This window comes from Lampetra fluviatilis, chromosome 13 (assembly GCF_964198595.1).
Source record: "Lampetra fluviatilis chromosome 13, kcLamFluv1.1, whole genome shotgun sequence".
Taxonomy (NCBI): Eukaryota; Metazoa; Chordata; class Hyperoartia; order Petromyzontiformes; family Petromyzontidae; genus Lampetra; species Lampetra fluviatilis.
The window spans coordinates 13,496,666-13,520,315 of NC_136287.1; the positions used below are offsets into that span (position 1 = coordinate 13,496,666).

Below are 23,650 nucleotides of genomic sequence, written 5' to 3' on the forward strand. Positions count from 1 at the left end.
TAACCCACACACACACACAGATATCCCACGCACACACACAGTGAGATATCCCACACACACACCCAGATAACCCACACACACAGTGAGATATCCCACACACACACACAGATAACCCACGCACACACACACCGCCCCCACCGCCACTACAAAGCCGGGTTCAATTCCTCAATCGGGACTTTAAGGAACGCCTATAGACCGGTTTTTAGCGAGGGGTTAGCGGCGTAAGGCACTACCACTAGAGTTCAAGGTAGTCTATCTATTATTATTATGCTCCTATATTATCGTGCCATGAATTGGGCAAAGCGATGTGGATGTGGAGCGCCAAATCATCAAATCCGGGAGCCGCGTTCCGGCCTGTGCCCTTTGAACTCGGCGAGCGGTCGGTGCCCCCCGATGCTGAGAGAGAGAATGGCCTTCACCCACCAGCAGTGGATCGAGCACGGCTGACGATCCCTGTGAAGAGGCGCGTGCCGGGTGGGTGGGTGGACTCCCCGGGTCAAAGTTCGCACCCGGAGCCACGCGAGCCTCGCTAAGCCGCCGCTCCACGCGCCAACTCGCACAGCGGCGTGGTCAGGGCGCCACCACTGCGACTCGCCCTGCTGCTGGTGGTGATGGTGTAGGTGCAGGTGGTGCTGGTGGTGCTGGTGGTGGTGGTGCTGGTGGTGGTGCTGCTGCTGTTGGTGCTGCTGGTGGCGCTACTGCCATTGCTACTGCCAGTACTGCTGCAGGTGGTGCTGCTGCTGGTGGTGGCGCTACTGCCATTGCTGCTGCTGCTACCGTTTCAATGCCATTGTTAGCGTGTTGCTGTTGTTGCTATTCACGAATTATCGTTGATGCCGTTGTTGTGTTTGCAGTTGTTCCCATTTTTGTTGCTGCTGCTGCTGTTATTGTTGTGCTGCTGCTGTTGCCGCTGCGTCTGCGTGCGGGGAGACGCTGGGAGCAGAGAGGGATGACGACTCAAGATGGCGGTGTTGGATCTCTCCCTCCTCCTCCCCCCACCCCACCCCCACCACCACCCTCCCCTCCATCCCCCACCCCCCTCCAACCTCCCCCAGTGCCCCCCCTCCCCCACCACACATCAGCCCTGCCCCGGGGCAAGGTCCAATTAGACGACAAAAAAAAGTTTACGGTGAATAAATAATAAATAATTAATACTCCTCTTCGTCGCCCGCCACGTCGCGAATTCGAGAGGGGGTGTGCGCTCAGAGACACTCCAGGAAACATACAACGTTCGGGCAACGTTGGCCCAACGTTCGGGCAACGTTGGCCCAACGTTCGGGCAACGTTGGGCAAAACGTTCGGGCAACGTTCGAGCAACGTTGGGCCAACGCTGAGGCACGTGGTTGACTGGGGACTCACTGCGTCGCGTAATTCGCGAGCGAGCGCGGCGTTGCGGCGTTGTCCGATTATAAGACGCACATTCTTTTATTTTTTTAAACAAAAAGTTGGTAGGGAAACACCGTCCCGGGCAAAAAGCGGCCCACGAGAAACGAAGAAGAAGACGTCGCCCATGAGACTCATCGAGCGGCAGCCGATACAATGCCGACGAATTGCCCAACGCGCCCCGGCAGCTACCCGTCCCGGTTTCCGTGCCGCTGATTACGTGTCATTGTTCTGTAACGCGTCGACTACTCGCGAAGACAACCGCGTGAGAGTCTGCCGTCTGCGCCGCGTCGTTCATCGTGGGCCGAAGCGTCGGGCGGGCGTGGCTGTGCGCGCTGCCGTCTCCGTGATGGTTATTGATGGCGAGACGCAGCTCAGTCAACGCACGCGAAGAGCAGCAGCAGCAGGATGGTGATGATGAGGAGACATCCGTGGGGCGATGTCACGACAGCCCCGTAATTAACGCCGCCAGCACCGCGCGTACATTGCGGGGACGCCGTGGGAGGGAGCCGCCTACGCGAGTTTCGATCATTTCCATAAATCACCACCTCCCCCACCCACCCAGCATTGACAATTGCACCTCACTGCAACGATCATCATCACCATCATCGTCGTCGTGTTCATGAGTTTACAATGCGCCGGCCATCTCCCTGTACGCATAGGTGTGAGTGCACGCCGCCCATCAGCGTGTGTGTGTATAGGACACGTAGTGGGGAACGGTCGTGTAGCGGTTATATATATACACACGCGTACCTGTATATATATCTATATATACATACACGCGTGTATAAAACACGTATGCAAAAAAACCCCCCAGCTATTTGATATTACCATGTAAATTCACAATGCAATATCAAATGCGTACTTCATATAAGCGTATGTGTGTGCAATACATTTCCCGCACGTATGTATGTAATATATATATACAGCCGTTCATGGGCAATTGAACGGCATGGTGCGAACAACAAATAAAAGACGACTAAAATTGACAAAAGTCTCCGAGGAACACGGAGCGAAGCTTGCGGATAGAGGATCTCAAACGTACACGCCTGTCCCATCGCTTGTTCGTTCATAACACCACCCCTTTGCTACAAAAAGGGCCCTAGCCCGAAACGTCGCCTATTTATACATCGTGTCTTTTTAGAGCAGTGCATTTGACGGATGTGTTGGGTTCGTGGAACATTAGCAAGGACGCTTCATGGACTGATGGGGAATATTTAATTGGTAATGCGATGTTATGTTTAATGCCCCCAGTACAAATGTGTGAGTCAATTGTAATTGTCACCATTTACGAACAGTCAGTAAATACCCGCGTTCGTATATGTGCGTACGTGCGTAAGTATATGACCATAATGCACATAACTGCACGTGCGTACATTATGCAAGTATGTGATGCAGCCTCTGTGTTGACGCGCGCGCGTGTGTGTGGGGAGCGGTGGCGCAGTGGTGAGCGCATTGCGCTTCGAGCTTGGAGAGCCGAGCTCCGACTCTGGCTCACGATCAACATCGGTGACAGCGATGATACAAACGGGCCCTGGGCCTCTCCTGTGTCGACTCAGAGTGCCTGGCACGTGGATGTGTACACGAACAAAATCGTCATCGGGGAGACAAAGGCGGCCGGGCGTGGTTCTGGCCACCCCCTCGTGCGCCGTGTCGGCCTACACAGGCGCCTCTCGCTGACAGCACTTGCCCCAACAGCCCGTTAAAGGCTGCACGGGGGATCTTTGTCTCTGCACCGACCGTGCATTTTGTACGCTATCGCACACGCGTGGTATTTATACAGCGAGATAACGGAATTCAGTGCACGTGTCTCAACACATCCATAGGAAAACAAAACAGGAAATAATCAATAAAAACAACACTCACACACATACGGCCGCCTAACTCGGACATCGTGAACCAAACATTGTCATAATTGCGATTGGTAATGTATCCCCAATACATTGTGTGTGTGTGCGAGTTAGTGTGTGATGGGCGCTTCATAGGTGGTGCTCGCTACGAACAGCACTTGCCCCAAAAAGCCTGCCAAGGCTACAGGGGGATCTTTGCCTTTGACGCTGCATTGGTAACGGTGCACGAGCAACACACAGCACGAACTCGGCACGTCATCCAACGGTGTTGAGATACAGTGAGCGAGGGCCGATAATGGCTCTTCTTTACAGTGGAGAGATACTCTCGATGGCGCTAACTCATCAGGGAACGGAGGATGATGCAAAGAGGAGGGGAAGGGGCCAGCTCCACCACCACCACCACTCCCTCGAACCCGCGCCCATTGTCGACTGCGCGTTTGAAAGAGCGGCGCTCGCCTCTCCCTCAACGGAGACCCGCGAGTTAATTACCCGCGCCACGCGCCCAGAGCTTGGCGAGTGCAATGATGATCCACAGACAGCGGCAGTCACCGTCCGTCTGTCAGTCACGGGCTCGCGCGCGCGCATTAATTAATTATTAACGTCGTCATTGCAGCGTATCGCCATGTCACCACCGTCTTCTCCTTCCCGCATTCATTCGAAGATGACGCGGAAAAGTAAGACGCACCGATGACAACGACAACAAAATGACGCAAAAAAGTGTGCGCCTCACCCCCCCCTCGCCCCCACTGTCATTACGTGTATACACAAATCTGGTTGTACAACACGTGCCAGCACGCACCTACGGGATTATAAGACGCACACCCCCCCCCCCGCCAAATAAACAAAGTGCGTCTTATAATCTGGTGAAAGCGACGTTATCGCACCACCTTGGTGTTGGCTGGCTTGGTGAGATTGTTGTTGTTTTAATTTATTTTTTCGAAGACGCGCAATACAAGTCGCCGCCCCCGCTCTGCGTGTTGACACCACGAGTCGCCTGCGCAGCACGAGGCTGCGAGCCGCCTCGCCGCCAGGGCCACGGCGACACAACGAGCGCCCGCGTTCGATCTGCGTCGTTTATCCAAATGGGTCGCGCGCGAATTGTCCACGTGGTGACCCTGGCGCGTGGCAGCGTGACGACCCCGAGTGAGGGTCGCGAGCCGAACCGTTGGGCTATTTCACGTGCGTTCTGCAGCACACGGAGGCACATCGATTGCGTGCTTGCTGTTATGAAGCGGGGGGGGGGGTCTATAACACCTCGCTGAACATCGTTTCTGGGTGGCTGGTGGGGCTGTGTTGGTGTGGCACGCGACTCGGTACCCACGGCCACAGCGGGTGGTATTCTGGATGTCGTGTGCCAGGTCTGGATTGGGGCTATTATTTGGTCCGGGTCGCTGACCTGGGCAAGATCCTGGCTGCAAAAAAAGAAGAAGTAATAACCCCGTCTATTAAGGACTCTTGAACAGATTATCGATCTCTCCGTTCAGAAGAGGTGCCCCGTATCCCTAAACGTTTCATTATACTGCATTTGCATTTCTTTGAGGGCAGTGTTCCTGACGAACGCGCTTCGCGACTTCTTGCGTATCTTCGTGCAACGTTCGTAACGCAGGATCCTGACAAGATTTCGCGTAATGCGTTGATTATGATTATACTGATTCTTCGTCGTCGTCTTCTTCTTCTAAATTATCGAGCGACGGTTGCAAAGGCGGCTGCGGGAATCGCACCGGGGCGCTGGTGGCGCAGCTTGCGGACGTTGCGTGGAGGAGTGTGGGAGGAGTGTGGGGGGGGGGAGTGTGGGGGGGAGTGTGGGGGGGAGTGTGGGGAGGAGTGTTGGGGGGGAGTGTGGGGGGGGGGAGTGTGGGAGGAGTGTGGGGGGGAGTGTGGAGGAGTGTGGGGGGGAGTGTGGGGAGGAGTGTGGAGGAGTGTTGGGGGGGAGTGTGGGGGGGGGGGTGTGGGGGGGAGTGTGGGGGGAGTGTGTGGGGGGGGGGGGCAGCAGCAGGAAGCGAGAGCCGTGAAATCGGCTCCGTCTCGCCGCTTACGAGGCCACGATGTCTCGGCGAAACGCATTCGTCGCGCTCCGAACGGGGGATTCATTAGCGGGGCCCCGCGCCGCTTCGCGTCCATCACGGGGGACGGGACCCGGCAGATGCCGCGGGAGCGCGCGGGCGGCGATTACGCAGACGCGTAAACTCGGCAGTGTGTGTGGTAGTGTAGTGGGGTGTGTGTGGCGGTGTGTGGTGGGGTGTGTGTGGTGGGGTGTGTGGCGGTGTGTGTGTGGTGGAGTGTGTGGTGGTGTGTGTGTGTGGTGGGGTGTGTATGTGTGCAGTGTGTGTGTGTGGTGTGTGTGGTGGTGTGTGTGTGTGTGGTGTGTGTCGTGGTGTATGTGTGTTGGGGTGTGTAGTGGTGTGTGGCGGTGTCTGTGTGTGTGAGGTGTGTTTGTGTGGTGGGGTGTGTGTGATGGGGTGTGTGGTGGGGTGTGTGTATGGTGGTGTGTGTGGTAGGGTGTGTGGTGGTGTGTGTGTGTGTGTCGGTGTGTGTGTGTCGGTGTGTGTGTGTCGGTGTGTGTGTGGTGGTGTGTGTGGTGGTGTGTGTGGTGGTGTGTGTGGTAGTGTGTGTGGTGGTGTGTGTCGGGAGCGGTAGTGGAGCGGTTAACGAGCTGCGCTACGAACCGGGCGACCCGGGTTCGATTCCCGCTCACGGCCTCCCCTAGGTCGACTCAGCCTCAAATGAGTAGTTGGTGCTGTGCGTAAACAAAAACATCGCCACTCGGGAGACAAAGGCGGTTGGGCGTAGTGCTGGCCACCCACCCTTTCGTGTGCCGTTCCGGCCTTTATAGGTGCTCGCTAACAGCACTTGCCCCAACAGTGCGTCCAGGCTATACGGGGGATCTTTGTCTTGTGTATAATGTAAAGTGGTGGCTTGGTTATCAGCGCACTGTGCTACTATGCTGACATGTGTTATGCACGTGTGTGTATGTATATACCCAGGGTTTCATCTAACCTTGTCCTCTGCCTCCCCTAGGTCTACTCAGACTTAAATTCGTACCTATCGCGTGCCACACCATAGCACGCCTGTTGCGCCGTACGCTCGCCTTGTTAATAGGTGTCTCGCGAACGGCAGTTGTGCCCTTAAATTCGGTATTAATAAAATCGAGGGAAGAGAAATATTTTAGTTCGTACCAGCGGTTTTATAACTACAATATTAAAATTTCGCATCACAGTAAATTGTGACGACATCATCGTAAGCCATGATTCTTCCAGCTATGATATTTCGGTGTGTATATACGTAGGTGTACATTATATGTATTTAAAAAAATACTAATAATTGTATATATATACTTATGCGCATATGTGTATCAATTTGTATATGTATATTTGTATGTATGTAAAAGAGTACGTAATGGTGCATACACTGTGGCCTACACACGCAGTCTATGTGTTTGCGCGACGCTACTTTCGGACAGTCGTTAACCAAATGTGAACATACAGAGGGCGTACACTTCAATTTACGTTATTTACACATTTGTGTGCAGAACACGTGTTCATATTATTGGTTCTTTCGGTAAAGTCACGTAGAAGGGAAATAATAAAATAATACTTAATAAAGCATAATAAAATTATCACGACGTTTCGGCCACAACGCAAGCAGCCGCTGATTGAGTTGTGGCCGAAACGTCGTGATAATTTTATCATGTTTTATTTATCTTATTTCTCTTCTACGTGACTTTACCTAAAGAACCAAGAATATTAATCCCTGCATTCACGAAAGTTTTAAATCGAAACAGAACATGTGTGTGTATATACACTCATTCGCCAACAGTGTGGCCTTAAAACGAACACATATCGGCAACGTTCTGGGCAATAGCCCTTCTTCATAGCATATATATTATACATTTATATTAAACATTTCTATTATACATTTTTATTATACATATATATATGTTATCCGGGTAATATCGAGAACATTGAACCCGGTCCGGAGTTTTCTCCGCTAAAACGAAATTCCACCGTCGGCCAAAAATAATATTAATACATTTTATTAATTTATAAATTGTTTAATGGAGAGATAGCGAAATTCTGTTCAAGTTCATAGATATATAGAAACACTTTAACGCGTATCGTTACAAGACTAGAGGGTTACGACTGTGTTGTTGTTGTTGCTGCTGCTGCTGAGTGTGGATTCGCTGCGTCCAAATCAACTCGTCCCTCGCTGCGCGCGCCTGATGATTGTTAAGCGCGTCCCACGTGACGCACTAAGCAATTAACGCGGTGTGCGCTGCATACAAGCAGATTCACGTTAAGATTGAGAGCTCACTGTGTGTGTGTGTGTACACGGGTCACACGTGTATCTGTGTGTTACACGTGGGTGTGTGTACGTGTGTGTGTACACTTGTGTGTACACGTGTGTGTGTGTGTGTACACGGGTCACACGTGTATCTGTGTGTTACACGTGTGTGTTACACGTGTGTGTGTACACGTGTGTGTGTACACGGGTCACACGTGTATCTGTGTGTGTACACATGTGTGTACACGTGTTACACGTGTGTGTCTGTATGTGTTACACGTGACGCAGACGAGGGGGGGGGGGGTCTTATATTGCGGACAATACGGCGATAAATAGACAGTAGTTTTCTAATTCGGTGTGTCACAGCGGTTGATTTTTTTTATCTTCAGATTGGTATTTTTTGTAGGTTTATGTAAATATTTACAAGACTTGTGTTTGTTAGTTAATCCATTTGTAATTAATTAAATCGCGTCTACACGTATACGCATACAATATACTGTACGTATACTTAGGCCTACATAAAATTGGCATATGTAACAGGAATGTACTATTTATAATAAGTTAAATTAAAATGTATGGTGATGTGAACAGTCAGTTCAGGTTAATAATCTCCAACATTCGCACGGCGCTTGAATTGCGCACACACGCACGCACACATAGACAAAGATCCCCCGTATAGCCTGAACCAACTTTTGGGGCAAGTGTCGTTAGCGAGCACACGAGGATGGTGGGTGGTCAGAACCACGCCCGGCCGCCTTTGTCTCTCTAGTGGCGATGTTTACACACCGCACCAGGAGGCCGAAGAGCGGTTCAGATAATCGTCGTCGGTGTTGTCCGTGAGCGGGAATCGAACTCGGGTCTCCCGGGTTCAGAGTGCAGTGTAGCGCTAACCACGACACTACCGCTCCCCTAGTATAACACACACACACACAACTACACCCCCACACACACACAACTACACCCCCACACACGCACACACACAACTACACCCCCACACACACACGCACACAACTACACCCCCACACACACACACAACTACACCCCCACACACACACACAACTACACCCCCACACACACACACACACAACTACACCCCCACACACACACACGCACAACTACACACCAAACAAAGACACACACACACGTGAATAATTGATGTACAAATATAAACGACACTGCGGGCCCGTCACGCGTGCATTAATCAACAACACCACAAACACAAACAACAAAAATAATAATCCCAACAACCAATCTCACACGAAACACGCGCAAGCGATCTAAAACACTGCGTGCCATGAAGAAGGGCCATTGCCAGAAACGTCGCCTACTATATATATCTTTTCCGTTTAGGCCACACACACACACGCACACCGTGTTAGCTGGTGAATGTGTTGGGCGTTGTGTTCACACGGCGAAGTCAGGGCGCTCCAATCTTCCCTGCACCGAGATTAGAACATCGCGAACTGACGGGACCGATCCGTCTCCCGATATCATCACCGACAAACTCCCTGCCGTCACCAACTCTGGCGACCATTGCCGTATTTTTGGGATTATAAGACGCACCTCCCCCTACCAACCAATAGATTCCAAAGCAAAAGTTGAGGGCGCGTCTTATAATCCGGCACACGTGTCCGCGTGTAACCAGCAGAATCCGAGTGCGTCTTACATTCCGGAGCGCCTTCTAGTCCCGGAGCATTCGGTCAGAGCGCACGTGGAGTCGTGACGCAGTGGTAAGGGCTGCGAGGTGGCGATCAGCGGCGGAGTGAGACCCCCTTCACCGACCCGCACTATTCAGCGTGGTGAAGTATGGTAAGACAACTCCCCCGCCGCCCCCCCCCATCAATGTCACGGTGTAGGGATGTCTTCATCCAGCAGTAGAGATGGGTGGGATCGGATGCCATCAGTAATCCCGGGCCCTCAACACCACCACCACCACCACTATCATCAGTGAGATCGGGATCGGGGCAAATTGAACGCGCCTAACGTATCAATAAACGAACGGGATTAATCAACGTCAATTATGATGCAGCCTAACGCAACACCGGTGACTTTCATTTCAGTGAACAATTATAAATACGTGCATGCACGCACACGCGGATGCATAGGCGTCGTTGGACCGCGATGTGATTGGTTAACATTGAATATATTTTAGGGGTAATTAAAAAAAATGTCCTAGGGGTTCAATGGGGACCCGTTTGCAAGAGACGGCACGCGACCCCCTCTACAGCCACTGCGGCCCACGGGGATGATGAGAAGATGACGTGGCCGGGAGTCCAACTCATGCCCTTCCAACTCATGCCCTTCCAACTCGGCGGCAAGCGGCGCAGCGGCCACTCGCGAATCGAACCTTGCCGGCGATCCATTTATAGATACCCCACTAAACCCCCCCCCCCAACACGTAACCGACCACCCCCACAATAGAATTGCTGGGAGGGCGAAGGTAGCCAGCGTCGTGTCCCACATTTTTTTTTACAAAAAGCCACTCTGCACCTACTCGGGTATACACTACGGAGCCAACGCTTTCACAATATACACATCGGCTGTAGAGAAGAGTGTCATTATAACATCGGTGGGGGGGGGGGGTATCTGTAAATGGATCGCCCTCGGTATTCCGCTTGACAATTATTAGTCTCGAAAGCCAATAACGCGGCTGGATCGTCGATGGGAATTTTAATTTCATTTTACATAAACGCGTGGAGACGGAACAGCGGAGGGGCCCCGCCGAGATCCGCCGTCACGCGTCGGGCGCGGCACCGCGCGGGGGCCTCGGACGAGTGGCCGCCGCGCGCACCGGAGCCTCGGACGATGCAGCCAACCTCCTCCTCCTCCTCCACCACCATCATCATCATCATCCTGCTCTACCACCACCACCTCCACCACCACCACCACCACCATCATCATCCTTCTCTACCACCACCACCTCCACCACCTTCATCATCTCCTCCTCGTCGTCGTCGTCGCTACGTGTGGGCGACCCGAGCCCCCCCCCCCCTTGACGGACGCGCACGTGGACGCACCCCACATTGCTAACCTCCCCCCCACCCCCAATCACCCCCCCCACCCCCATCACCATCACCCCCCACCCCATCACCCCCCATCCCCATCACCCACCCCCACAGCACAGTGGCCGGGCCGTCGCGCAATTAATGCGGAGCTCCGAGTCGCCACGTCGACGCCACCCAACGCGTCTTGATCACGTGGTCCGCCTCCCGTCATAAGTGTCTGCAAATAAGCGGGGCTCGTGACAGCCACTGCCTTAAATACTTTCGCCTATTAACTTAATAGGTTCGCGCGAGGGGGGTATTACCCCCTCCTCCCCTCTTATACCCCCCCCCCACGCCATCGTATTTGCAATCACGGGGCCACCCCACCACCCATATCCCCCCCCCCCCCCCCACTAAAAAAAACAAATCTCGCATCCTCACACTGCCACCAACCCTCCCGCCACTCCACCTGTCCATAGAGACCGCTGTGTGTAGCGAGGAGGGAGACGACACCCCCCCCCCCGTACCCCCCCTCCATCGTATGCGGCTTTGCACCCAACAACCACCCAACAACCACCCAACAACAACCCAACAACCGTCGACGGCTGGGGTAGCAATCCCCTAAAACCACACCGCGACTGACTCTCCGCTCGGCCTGCAAGGCGTGCGGCGCCGTCGCCACTTGCGAGCTCCACGCCGCGTAAACAAGGACGACGATTCCCCGTTTAGCCCGGGCGGACTGTTGGGGCATGTGCTGTTAGCGAGCGCACACACACATACACGCACGCACGCGCACACACACGCACATACACACGCACATACACACGCGTGCACGCACCCACGCGCGCGCACACACACGCACACACACACACACGCGCGCACACACACGCGCACACACACGCGCGCACACACGCGCGCACACACGCACACACACACGCGCGCACACACACACACGCGCGCACGTACGCACACACGCGTGATGCGGGTGTGTGCATACGCCGTGGGTGTCGACTTTATAGGTGGCTTCAATGTGCACGTGTAAGAATATTCACGCAATGCTTAAACCGTAATTGTACCAGACATTGCTCCGCGTATATGAACATATTCGCATGTAAAATTATGCACATGCCTGCTTGTGTGTATGTGTGTATGTCTACACAGGCATTGTGCAAACCAATTGTCAATGTACACGTGTATGTCTGTTGCCCCTGTACACACGCCATTGTGTTATACAGGTAACACACAAACGTGGCTTCTACACAATCAATCACGTTGTGTACAAGTCACGCAATCATCGCCGAGTGAAGCTCCCGTGTCACGTCTCGTTTTTGCACAAACACGTCCACGCGCAGGTCACGCACCGCACGCACTGCGGCAGCCGAAGTACACACAAGTATAGTACAACATTCATAGATAATAGTACAACATTCATATACGCAAGCACGCACACACACACAGGCCCCGCACGCAAATATTCACGGACACAACCTCAAGGCAGTTGCCGCGCGTCTCGCGCTCCCCCCGTCGACGCCGCCGTTTACAACTCGCACAAGAGTAGCAGGCCGCGAGTCGGACAGCAGCTATTGGGGATACCGTAACGGCGATTAGGATAGCGCTGCGGAGACGAGGCTAACTCGAGAGATGATGGTAACGTCACAGCGAGTAGGAGGAGAGAGCATCAGGAACAACCGGGCGCTCTCCGCTCTCCACAGCGGGAGACTGCGCGGCCGATGCCCAAGTCGGTTTCGCCGACTCGGCGCGTGTCGAGTGGCAGCCGACCCCGCGGAGAGTGCGCGCCACCTACTCCTCCTCCTCCCTCCTCCTCCGCGGCGTCGAGGCGCTTTGTTTGACCCCCAGATGTAAGGAGGAGATCAATCTTTTGATGACTGCGCGAACGGAACAAAGGATTCGGCCGCACGGCAAACCCCGCGCGCGCGCGTGCGAGCGCAGCGTGGCATTCGGGACTCTCTCCCTACACGTGCATATACACACGTGTAAACACACGTGTAGACGCACACGTGTGTAGACCCACGTGTGCATATGCACGCGTGACAGCGGCCCCGAGCGCTGCCTCGCCGAGGACGAGCGCGGTCCGCGCGTCTCGCTACCCTGGGGGTGTTGCTGCTGCATCTCGCGCACGCGCGTGTGTGTGTGTACACCCGCGCGCACACGCAAGCACAAACACACATCCCCGCACGCAAGCACAAACACACATCCCCGCACGCGCGGTGTGCACGCGCATTGATTGGAGTTCCTTATTCCGCGAGAGGAGGGTTGGTGGTCGTAGTAGTAGTGGTGGCGGGGGTGGTCCATGCGCCAAGAGCAATCGCCTCCATCGTCGAGCACACGCTACGAGGGAGCTGAGAAGAGACGTTCTGCGCTATCGTTGGGGATTCATTGGGGGCTGTGAGATCGCCACGCGAGTGAGTGCCGCGGCCACCGCCAACGATGCCACCGCGGGCCTTCGATCGATGTCAAAGGAGGAGGAGAGAGAGAGCCCTTAAATGTTTAGAGCCGACGGAACGGCGAACATAAATTAAAATCGCTCGCACACAAATTCACCCGGCGGTAACCCGGGAGTCGAACCTTCTCTTCCAGTGCAGGCTGACCTCTAAGCAAGACGAGGGGGGGGGGGGGGGGGGTTGGGCAAGAGGGGAGGGGGCTATTGTGGTCACTACTTTAAGCTGCCCACTCCACTGCTGTATTCGTTAACGGTGCAGGCGGAGCCGCTTGCGCTCGGTTGCGACTCGCCGCGGCGTGCGGCCGAGGCGCCAACGTCGTAAGAAATAAAAAAAAATCTTCACAGAACCGCTCCCCCACCACCACACCATCCCCCCAAAAAAATCCCAAAACAACAACCTCATAGACGCGTGCTAAATCGTGCGAGGTCACGTGGGTCAGCAAGGACGCATTTAGGGCTCTGCCTTGGCTCATCGCGCGAGCACCCCCCGCGGGCAGACAACACACAGCTGCTGCTGCTGCTGCTTGCTGCGAAACGTCGCCGTCTCGAGGCGCGTGGCCCCGGTCGGGCGGCCGCTCCTCGTCAGCCCCGGCGAGGAGCTGCGAGCCGCGCGGCTTTGATCTCAATCAGGGAGGCGATGTACAGTGGCTGCAATTAGCATATGCCTCGTGACGTCACAGAGCCAATCAGCAAGGAGCCAATCACGGGAGGGGACGGTGGGGGGGGGGCGCCCAGACTCGAAGTTTGAAAGTTTGTCTTCGTGAGCCATTTCGTCGATGAATTCGCCGTACGCCGAGTGCTCATCAGAGATGAACTCGCTCGCTACGCCACAACGCACTGGAGCTCGCTCGCTCTCTCTCTCTCCGGGTTTCTTTGTGTGCTAACTACAAGCTGTGTGTGTGTGCAAGGACACGTTGCTGTATCATCACACACCGGGTACGCGCGGCGCATTTGAAGTGTCACGCTTTGGTGCACCGCACGTAATATGCGCACGGAACACACGAGCCCACATTTCTGCATCTGCGCGTTTACCAACGCGGTTCACTCACGGCCCCCCACCACGTACAAGCACGCAATCGCTACGCACATTAACACCTGCAGACACGCAACGCGCATTGCTGTACCTGCACACACACAGGTGTAATAGACATTCACACACACACAATCACACACACACTCAATCACACACACACACACACAATCACTCACACACACACAATAACACACACAATCACACACACACACTCACACACACAGGTGTAATAGACATTCACACACACACAATCTCACACACACAATCACACACACAATTACACGCACACAATCACACACACACAATTACACACACACTCACATAATCACACACACAATCACACACACAATCACACACACACAATCACACACGCGCACGCTGGTCTGGGGTAGGGGGGTCCTGGGGTCAGAAGGGGCCCAAGGGTGGGGACACTGGGCAGCTCCCCCACCACGTGGCCATCGCTCAGCACGAGCCCCCCCCCCCACGTGAGAGAACAGTCCACGACATTAGCCACGATGCGTGCTCATCACAAAGTTGTCACTGCGACGGCGGGACGGGTCGCACAATGCAGCGGGAAACACCGATTACAGAGGGGGGAGGTGGGGAAATGCAGCGTCTGTCGCGACCTCAAAACAACGATTTAAATAAAATCGATAAGTCACGGTGGCAGGAGGCAGAAGACAACAAAACGCAAACAACGCGACGCAGTCGCGGCCACGAGGGCGCGCGCGTGGCGCAGCTCTCGCAACCTCCACGACCATCAGACACACACACAGAGACACCACCACACACACAGACACACACACACAGACACACACACACAGACACACACACACAGACACACACAGACACACACACAGACACCACACACACACAGAGATACACAGAGACACACAGACACCACCACATACACACAGACACCACACACACAGACACACAGAGACACCACACACAGAGACACCACACACACAGACACCACACACACAGACACACAGAGACACCACACAGACACACAGAGACACCACACAGACACACCACACACAGACACACACCAAACACAGACACACACACCACACACACACGCAGAGACACACCCACCACACACACAGACACACACACACAGACACCACACACACACACAGAGACACTACCACACACACACACACACAGACACTACCACACACACACACACAGACACTACCACACACACACCACCACACAGACACACCACACACACACAGACACCACACACACCACCACACACACACCACCACACACACACCACCACCACCACACACACACGCAGAGGCACCACACACACAGACACTACCACACACACAGACACCACACAGACACCACACACACACAACACACACACAGACACCACCACCACACACACGCACGCGCCCACTATACACGAGCCCCGCGTCATTAACGCACTCACAATCATCCTCACGCACACGCGCGTCCGTATATCGCACGGACCAGCACACTTATCCTACTAATGACCGTCACGCTGACACACGCGCACACGCACGCGCGATCACGCTGACACACAATCACATCACGAGCACACACACACACACTCGCACTGACACAATGACACGGACACGCCGACACACTCGCACACCCACACGCGGTGCACGCACACACGCCACCCTAAGGCACACCGCGGTAGCCACGACGCAATGACAGCAAGCGCACACCGCACACTTTGCTCGGATACAGATGACACCAAAACGCAGCCCCACTTGACACACACCGCACGCGTCGCGAAGATGCACAAAGACAACTCCACGTCGCACTCCGCACTCACAACAACCCACACAGCGGCACATGCACAGACGGCGCAACACAAAGAACACAAAGAGCACACACGGCAAGACAAAGATCCCCCGTATAGGCTTATCAGACTCTTGAGTCAAGTGCTGTTCGCGAGCACTTATGAAGGCCGACGCTGCACACGAGGGGGTTAGGGGTGGCTAGCACCACGCCCGGCCACCTTTGTCTCCCCAGTGGCGCTCTAAGGGAGGCCCAGGACCGGTTCAGATAATCGTCACTGGTGTTGGCCGTGAGCGGGAATCGAACTCGGGTCAATGGGTTTCATAGCGCACCCCCCGTCACTAAAGACAAATATACCCCGTGTGGCCTCACCACACACAGTCTCACCCAGGGACACATAGTGCCCCACATGGGCACCGACACACACACAGCGATCGTGGCACATTGACAACACGACGCGCATTGCTCCGGCACGCAGGCGCGCCGCAATGCACGCGACGCGTTCGAAGCCACGACACACGGATCACAAAGCAGTTCATGAAAGGGGCTCTCACTCACTCACAGACAACAATACGTGTGTGAGCATGCACGCTCACACACTCACACGGCACGGGGTCCTTGACAGGCACAGGGACACTCACACTAGCAGTGCCACGCATTGTAGGGTCCGGCAGAGAGCACGACAGACAATCTCATTATAGTGAGCACGGCCGCGCATCCAGCAGCAACAACAATGCGCGGAGCGGCACGGCCACGCACGATACGCGCGCACTCGCACACAGACACGCAGACTCAGACGCAGACACACACGGACAGAGGCAACACACACACACCACACAAGCAAGCAGGCAGACCGATACACACACAGACCGATAGACAGACAGATAGACCGATAGACAGACAGACAGAGCGATGCACAGACAGACCCCTCGATACACAGACAGACAGACCGATGCACAGACAGACCGAAACACACAGACACACAGACAAACAGATAGACATACAGACCCCCCGATAGACAGACAGACAGAGCGATGCACAGACAGACCAAAACACACAGACACACAGACAAACAGATAGACATACAGACCCCCCGATAGACAGACAGACAGACAGAGCGATGCACAGACAAAGACGACACGCACCCGAACCGCCCGCTCGCCTGTGCGCGTGTAATAAGCAAACGGTGCTTACTAAGTGCCGATGATGTCGCATTGTAGGCGGCAGACAGTGCTGGCTTGCAGGGGACCTTACCGGCCAGCCGCAGAGCCGACATGCGTTGGAACTCGGGCTCCTGGAGCCACTTCCACATGCGTCGGAAGGTCTCACGGCCCGACTTGAGCTTACTCCACGGCTTGGGGTTGCGCAGCAAGTCGGACAGCGTGCCCTGCGAGCGGCACAGTACGCGCTGCGCAAAGATAGCCTGCGGAATGCTGTACCGCTTCAGCTCCGTGCTGATCCGCTGCGCCACCTCCCTCGTGTTGATCTCCTCGGCCTGCGCGGCCCCGGGGGGCCCCGCGCCGTGCGGGCCCCCCGCCGACTGCGCCACGAGCCCGGCGGCCACCCCCCGCTCGCGGCACCCCCCTCCGGCGTGGAGCATCGCGCCCCCGCCGTGCGGCTGCTGCTGGCCGTGGTGGGGCGGGTGGTGCGGGTGGTGCGGGTGGTGAGCTTGCGGGTGCATGCCGTTGAGGGAGGGCATCATCCCCGCGGCCGACGGGGGCGTAAGCCCGCGGCCCAAGTGCTGCTCGCCGCCGCCGCCGCGCGCCAACATCGCCGAGTGCGCGTCGAAGCCGTTGTGCGCCGCGGCCGCCGCGGCCGCCGCGAGCATTTTGTCGTTGCCCATGGGCCCGTGGTGATGGTGGTGGTGGTGTCCGTAGGTGGCGAGGCCCTGCTGCGAGTTGTGGATCGCGCTCAGGCCGTTGGTGAGCGTGGAGCACGAGAGGGAGGAGAGCCCCTGGCCCATGCCCGACATCTCCTTGTGGTAGGGGCTGTAGAGGCTGTTGACCGTGGACAGCGCCCGCTCGTCCCGCATGAGCGTGAAGCTGCCGCTCACGTTGCCCGCGAGGCGCTGGTGGTGGTGGTGATGGTGGTGGTGATGGTGGAATTTATCCGACACGGTCGAGATGGGAGGCAGCGGCTGCAGCGGCGTGAGCGTCGTGTAGGTGCTGCTCATGCTCATGCCTGTGGGCGAGTCGCAGGTCATGGTGATGGCCGGGTGCAGGGAGCCGGCCAGCGAGTGGTCCGCTCGGTAGTCGCCGCCGTCCAGAATGGAGGTCATGTTGGACACCATCGGTGGCCGTGAGTGCGTCTGGATCTCGTAGTGCGGGTGGCGAAGGTGCGGGCTGTGGGTGCTCATGAGGTCGTTCTGCTGCTGCTGCTGTACTTGTTCATGACTCGCGCCGTGCAGATCTCCCATATTTTCCATCGTCAGCTCTGGATTCATTCCGCCTAAGAGCGGCCTGATTACTCATCTATCTCGTCTCGCCGGGCACTATTCACTTTGTCTTCTTGTTGTTGTTGTTGCTGTAATTTCCTCGTCTTGTTCTTCTTCTTCTCTTGTTTCCCCGTGGCTCTTGCTGCTGTCGCGGTCTGTCTGTCTCCCTCTCTCCCTCTTCCTCCCCACCACCACCACCACTCCCCCCCACCCTCTGCCCCCCCCACCACCACCCCCCCCGCACCGCACAAGACAAACCCGCCCCACCTCGCGTGCGTCCGTGCGTGCGCGCGTCCGTCGCCGCCGCGTTTTTTGTTATTTTTTATTTGTATCGGATGCAGCTCGGTCGGTCGGTCACGGCAGTCGTCGCGCGTTTTACTCCTCCTGCTGCTGCTGCTACTGCTGCCGCTTCTTCGGTGGCTGCCGCCGCCGCCGCTGTTCTAATGTCGTCGCTGTGACACACGGGGAACGCGTCCGCCCGTCAGTAGCGCCGCTCCTGCTGGTAGCAGCAGTGGAGCAGCGAGGCGGAACGGGGGCAGCAGGAGCCGGAGAAGAAGAAGAGGCGGCAGCGGCGGGAGGAGGAGGAGGGGCAGCACGATGTTGACGACGACGACGATGACGATGTGGCCGTGTGAGCCATGCCCGCTCAGCGGCAGCAGCAGCAGCGGCGGCGGCGGCGACGACGGCGGCGGCGGCAGCAGCGCAGCCGCCGTGGGCGAGAAGCAGTCGCGGCAGATTGTGAGCTGCGTGGTCGCGCACTGCGCACCGCCTCGCACGGCCTGACGTCAGCGTGCACACACGGATTGTGATGGAGACTTCCGGGTGCTGCTGCTCTATAGAAGGACAAGGGGGGGGGGGTGGTGGTTGGTGGTGGTGGTGCTCGTGGTGGTAGGGGGGGGAGATGTTTATTATATATCTCTGAAAGGGGGGGCGGGGGTGGATGGGAGGGTGGGGGGCACGTGAGGCCAAAAACTGAGATTTTTGATATGTTTTGGGTGGCGTTTTGATTTTTCGTGATTTTTTTGCTGAGGGTTTTTGTTGGTGTCGTTTGTTTGTGATCGTGAACGCATTTTGCTCGAGCGTTCCGCGTTGTGTAAAATAATACTTTGTAATAATAAAAGCAACTAACATAGAAAAACATTATAATAAAAATGAAGAAGGCTTTGTACACACAATGCCCAAGTGTGGTGCCTGTGACATGGCAGTGTTGTCTTGACATCCTCCTGTCTCTCTCACAATCAAGTGCCTTTTCCCCCTAATAGAAACCTCTGCTTTGAAAGGTCAACACACAACAACCAACGATTAGGAACGCACTTTGATTAGTCCTGCTCAGCGCATTTTTTTTCTTTCACTCAAACAGCAAAAGAAAAAAAATTATATAAAAAATGTTTGTCACCATCTCCAGCCGAATTGAACACTTCGCTCCCATTTCACTTGCACCGTCGCATCTCAAGCTCAATGTCTAACCCCGTGAAAAACTACCTACTTGACGCACTGCCCCCTCTTTCGCTGTCCGTACTGCGTCTGTCGTGCGTGTCGCTCTCCCCGTGCGTTCAGGGTCCATCCGTGTGCAGCCAAAGCCCATTGTCGTGCACACGCGTGCGACGCTATTGCCGTGTCGAACTCTGACTCTTCCGTAACCTCTGCGCCCCGTGTTTAAGAGTCGTCACCAATGATCCATTTACGTGGGCTTATTCACAGGGAGAGCGTGCGCGTGTGTGTGTGTGAGAGAGAGGTCCGTGCTGAGGACTATTGCTGTAATTTGGTTAATTATTAACTTTGATGGCACACATTTAGCCCCAGCCAGTACATATTCTATTAATATTGATTTTTGGTATTTAGCAGATGTTGCTTGTCAGCCACTTAGAATCGATGCCTTCTGTAGTGGAGCGGTTATAAGGGCCACGGCTGCCGAGAAGGGGCCTGTAGCGGCGGCTAAGCAGCCCTTTGTGCACGCATCCTGCTGCACGCGGCTGCGTGCGAGACAGATGCAGACACGCACACGAATTCCCTACAACAACAACAGCAGCAGCAGGAGCAGCAGCAGCAGATCCGTCCATCTGTGTACGTGCGTGTGAGACGGAGCGATTCCCAGTGACATGGGTTGGATTTCCGTCCATGGATGAAGTGAGTGGCAAGCGGTCTCCCAATCTGTGCCACGCGGATGTCCTCTTGAGCAGGTCGACTCAGCCTTGAAAATTGGTAGCAGCTGCGGTTTGTAAAACATCAGCACTAGGGGGTGGTGGCGTGACCGGGGGGTCTGGGGACAAAGGCAGCCCGGGCGTTGTGGTGGTGGTGGCGGCGATGACGATGACGGTCACACCCAAACCCCATCCGTGTACCAATTGAGCCTTAATAGGCGCTCGCTAACAGCGCGTTGCCTCGTGCTCGGTGGTCGATGTCCATCTCGGGCTTCGCGTGAAGGGACGGAGAGACGAGCACCGCGCAAACAAAAGCGAGAGATGTTCTGTCTCTCTCTCTCGCTCGCTCTCTCTCGCCTGCGAAACAATTCGCGCCGCCGTGGTCCGCACAGAGAGAGAGGAGCGGGGTGGGGGGTGCAAGATCTCGGCGCGTGTTATGATATTATCGCGCTGCGAGACGCTGGAGCGGTCGTCTTTGAACGGAGCGATCTCGCGCTCTTCGTCGTGGATGCGACCGGCCTCGAGCAGGGCGATGGGTGTTGTTTACATAATCTCCAATTAGCCTATTTGATCAACTGCGCTACGGTCCCGGACCCGCTGCTCGAGGGGGCGAGCGTGGAGAGGCCACTTCAGCACAGGGTGCAGCGCTTTCACGCCGTGTGAAAAGAAGAGGCTAGTGGCCTTTCTCTGTCAAGAGACCTTAACACATTTTTTTTTGGATGGTGGCGGTTGGGGGGGGGGCTGACAATAGGAAAGGGAGAATGGAGGGAAGAAAAATAAACTTGGAGGGTTTTTTTTTTTAAACAAAGCGGTGGCCGGGATGCCGCGCTTATCAAAGTGATGCTTAGTAGTCGAACGTTACGCTTCATGGGAAAACAAGACGGGAGAATGACCACCAATGTGTGAGTGTCTACTCCGCCTCAAATGAGCACCTGGTGCGGTGCACGGTTAACAGCGCCGCTAGGGAGACAAAGGCGGCCGGGCGTCGTACTGGCTGAACCCACCCCCGAGTGTGCCGTGCCAGTCTTCGTAGGTGTCACTCGCTAACAGCACTTGCCCCCAACCGTCTGTCTTTGTGTGCGGAATGGTACACAGAACGGTGGCACGTGTCTTCATTGGTACCAGGACACACAATACTGTCGGGTGCAAGTTGCCATTCGTGAGCAGCCCATGCAGGAAAGAGCCGCAATCACGCAAGCGAAGATCTGCCGCTTGAGTCAATCACGTGGGCCACTCGTGTCTCACGCGGCGGACTCGTTCCGAAGAGAGCGAGCGGTCACTTGCTAGCGACCACATTTTGTGATAGATAGGACTTACCCCCCCCCCACCCCACCCGCTCTCTTTCTCTCTCTGCCCACGCGGTGAAGGGCCCGCGTGTCACACGCAAGCACGGCGGGCCCCACTGTGTGTCCTCTGTCACGCAATTTGACGTGAACGCGAACGCACCACGCCTCTTCCAACGGCTCCTCTTGACGGAGAGTCGCCCAGAGTCGCTTGGCGCGACTCGCGGACTCTGTCCGAGCCGCGCGTCGTGACGCATCACGAGGCCCGCGAGCCGCCGTACGTAACGCGGCCAGCTTCACGGAGACACCGAGCGGCCTTCACAGCGCCTCGTAGCCAATGCCAGGCGCCGATTTCCTTCCTCTAAGAAAACATCAAGACGGGCTGAGTAGCGTGTGAGTGTGTGTCGTGGGGCGGGGGGTGGTGTAGCGGTTCGTGCATCGAACCCGGCCACCCGAGTTCGATTGCTGTTTGCAGTCAACATCACGAGTCACGCTTGTCCCAACCAGCCCTGGGCCTCCCCTAGGTCGACTCAGCCTCAACTAAGTAACCTGATGCGGTGTGTAAGCATCGCCACTCGGGATACAAAGGCGGCCGGGCGTGGTGCTGGCTACCGTCCCTCTCGTGTGCCGTGTTGGCCTTCACAGGCGCTCCTCGCGAACTGCACTCGACAGCCGGTCTCTGTTGAGGCTCCACGGAGAACTCTTTGTCTTCGTGTGCGAGTCTGCGATGTTGATCTCCCGGAATCGAGCGGTGCTCGACAAAAAAAGAAGGGGGTGCACAATCATCGCACGTGTCCCGGTCTCTCCTCGCATCCATTTCCTGTGCCTGTCCCGTAACGCGCGGCGAGACGCCGATTAGCATCTTGTGTACAAAATGCACAAAAAAACCCAACAACAACAACAACCTGGGAAACGCATGTTGTTTTGGCTGGAGTGGCTGTGTCAACAGGAAGGGAAATTGATCGCGTATAGATAAAGCAGTGCCTGCCTCGATGAGATCCGATATTTCCCGAGCAATACTATTGACAGCGCTATCGATTTCCACGCTTTACATACATCTGCATTACCAGCGAACGCTAAGAGTGAGAGGGCTAAACACAAATGTGCCTCCCTCGGAACCGCGCATATGGCTCGCAGCCCTTTTCTCATTTTCTCCTCCATCCTCGCGAATCGTGGCCGGATTTGAGGCGGCTGCGGCTGCGGTGCCCTCGGCCCCCATCTGGCCTCCGCCTCGGCCCCGTGGCGATCGCGGGGTGCTCCCGCGGAAGGGCGAGAGGCGCAGCGGGGATGGCGCCGCTTGCGATGCGGCCGCTGGGGCTGCTCCCGGAGAGTGCGGGGTAAGGGCGATGCGAGAGAGAGAGCGAGAGTGTGTGCGAGCGATTATATACACACCACCCACACGTACACCCACACACGTACACCCACACGCACGCGAGAGCCTACAGTAAACGATGCTCATCGTCTTATCTTCGGTATTACCCCCAACATCGTCGGTAATGTTGCTGCGATTCATGCCTCTCTCTCTCTCTCCTCGCTCCGGGGCGTATCAACCCGCCGATGCGCAATAGCTCCCGCCCGCGAGGCCGTGCACACGCGGCCGTCTGTATACGCGTGCGAGCACGCATGGCTATTGGTGAAGGAGGAGGTGGGTTAGAGAGACGGGAGGTGAGGGAGCGAGCGAGCGAGCGAGCGCCGCGTTCACCGCTCGTCCATCCCGAGTCGCGTCCCGCGCGCGCTCCCCTCGCCCCCCGTCCGTCTCTCGTTGCGCGCGAACAAAAGAGGCAGCGCGGGGTAGCAGCAGCAGCGGTGTGACCCACGACGCACCGCGCGCGTCCCGCAGCCACCCACGGCGAAGGGAGCCCTTGCGTTTGTCGGTGCGTCTGCCTGTGCTGTGCACCTAGCCTGGCACACGTACCGCGGCGCCGTCACTGCCGCCATTCCGTATCGAATGGCTGCTGTTGAAAATTGCTTGTTGCATGATAGCCGCACAGTCGGGGAGTTGGTGGTGGTGGGGGGGG

General features: G+C 56.0%; 1 protein-coding gene across 10 annotated transcripts in view; it reads right to left on the minus strand.

The window, feature by feature from the left end:
- The window catches only part of LOC144935566 (hepatocyte nuclear factor 6-like), a 55,147-nt gene extending 36,734 nt beyond the window's left edge, over nucleotides 1-18,413 (minus strand). For 4 of the 10 annotated variants that reach the window (XM_078862350.1, XM_078862349.1, XM_078862348.1 and 1 more), the window contains exon 1: nucleotides 16,969-18,412. In XM_078862350.1, coding sequence (XP_078718476.1) covers nucleotides 16,969-18,217 — 1,249 coding nt within the window. In that variant the 5' untranslated portion in view covers nucleotides 18,218-18,412. Of the gene's footprint in view, nucleotides 1-16,968 lie in introns of all 10 variants that reach the window. The other 6 variants (XM_078862353.1, XM_078862352.1, XM_078862351.1 and 3 more) reach the window with 3 other exon arrangements.
- Nucleotides 18,414-23,650: the final 5,237 nt, after the last annotated feature.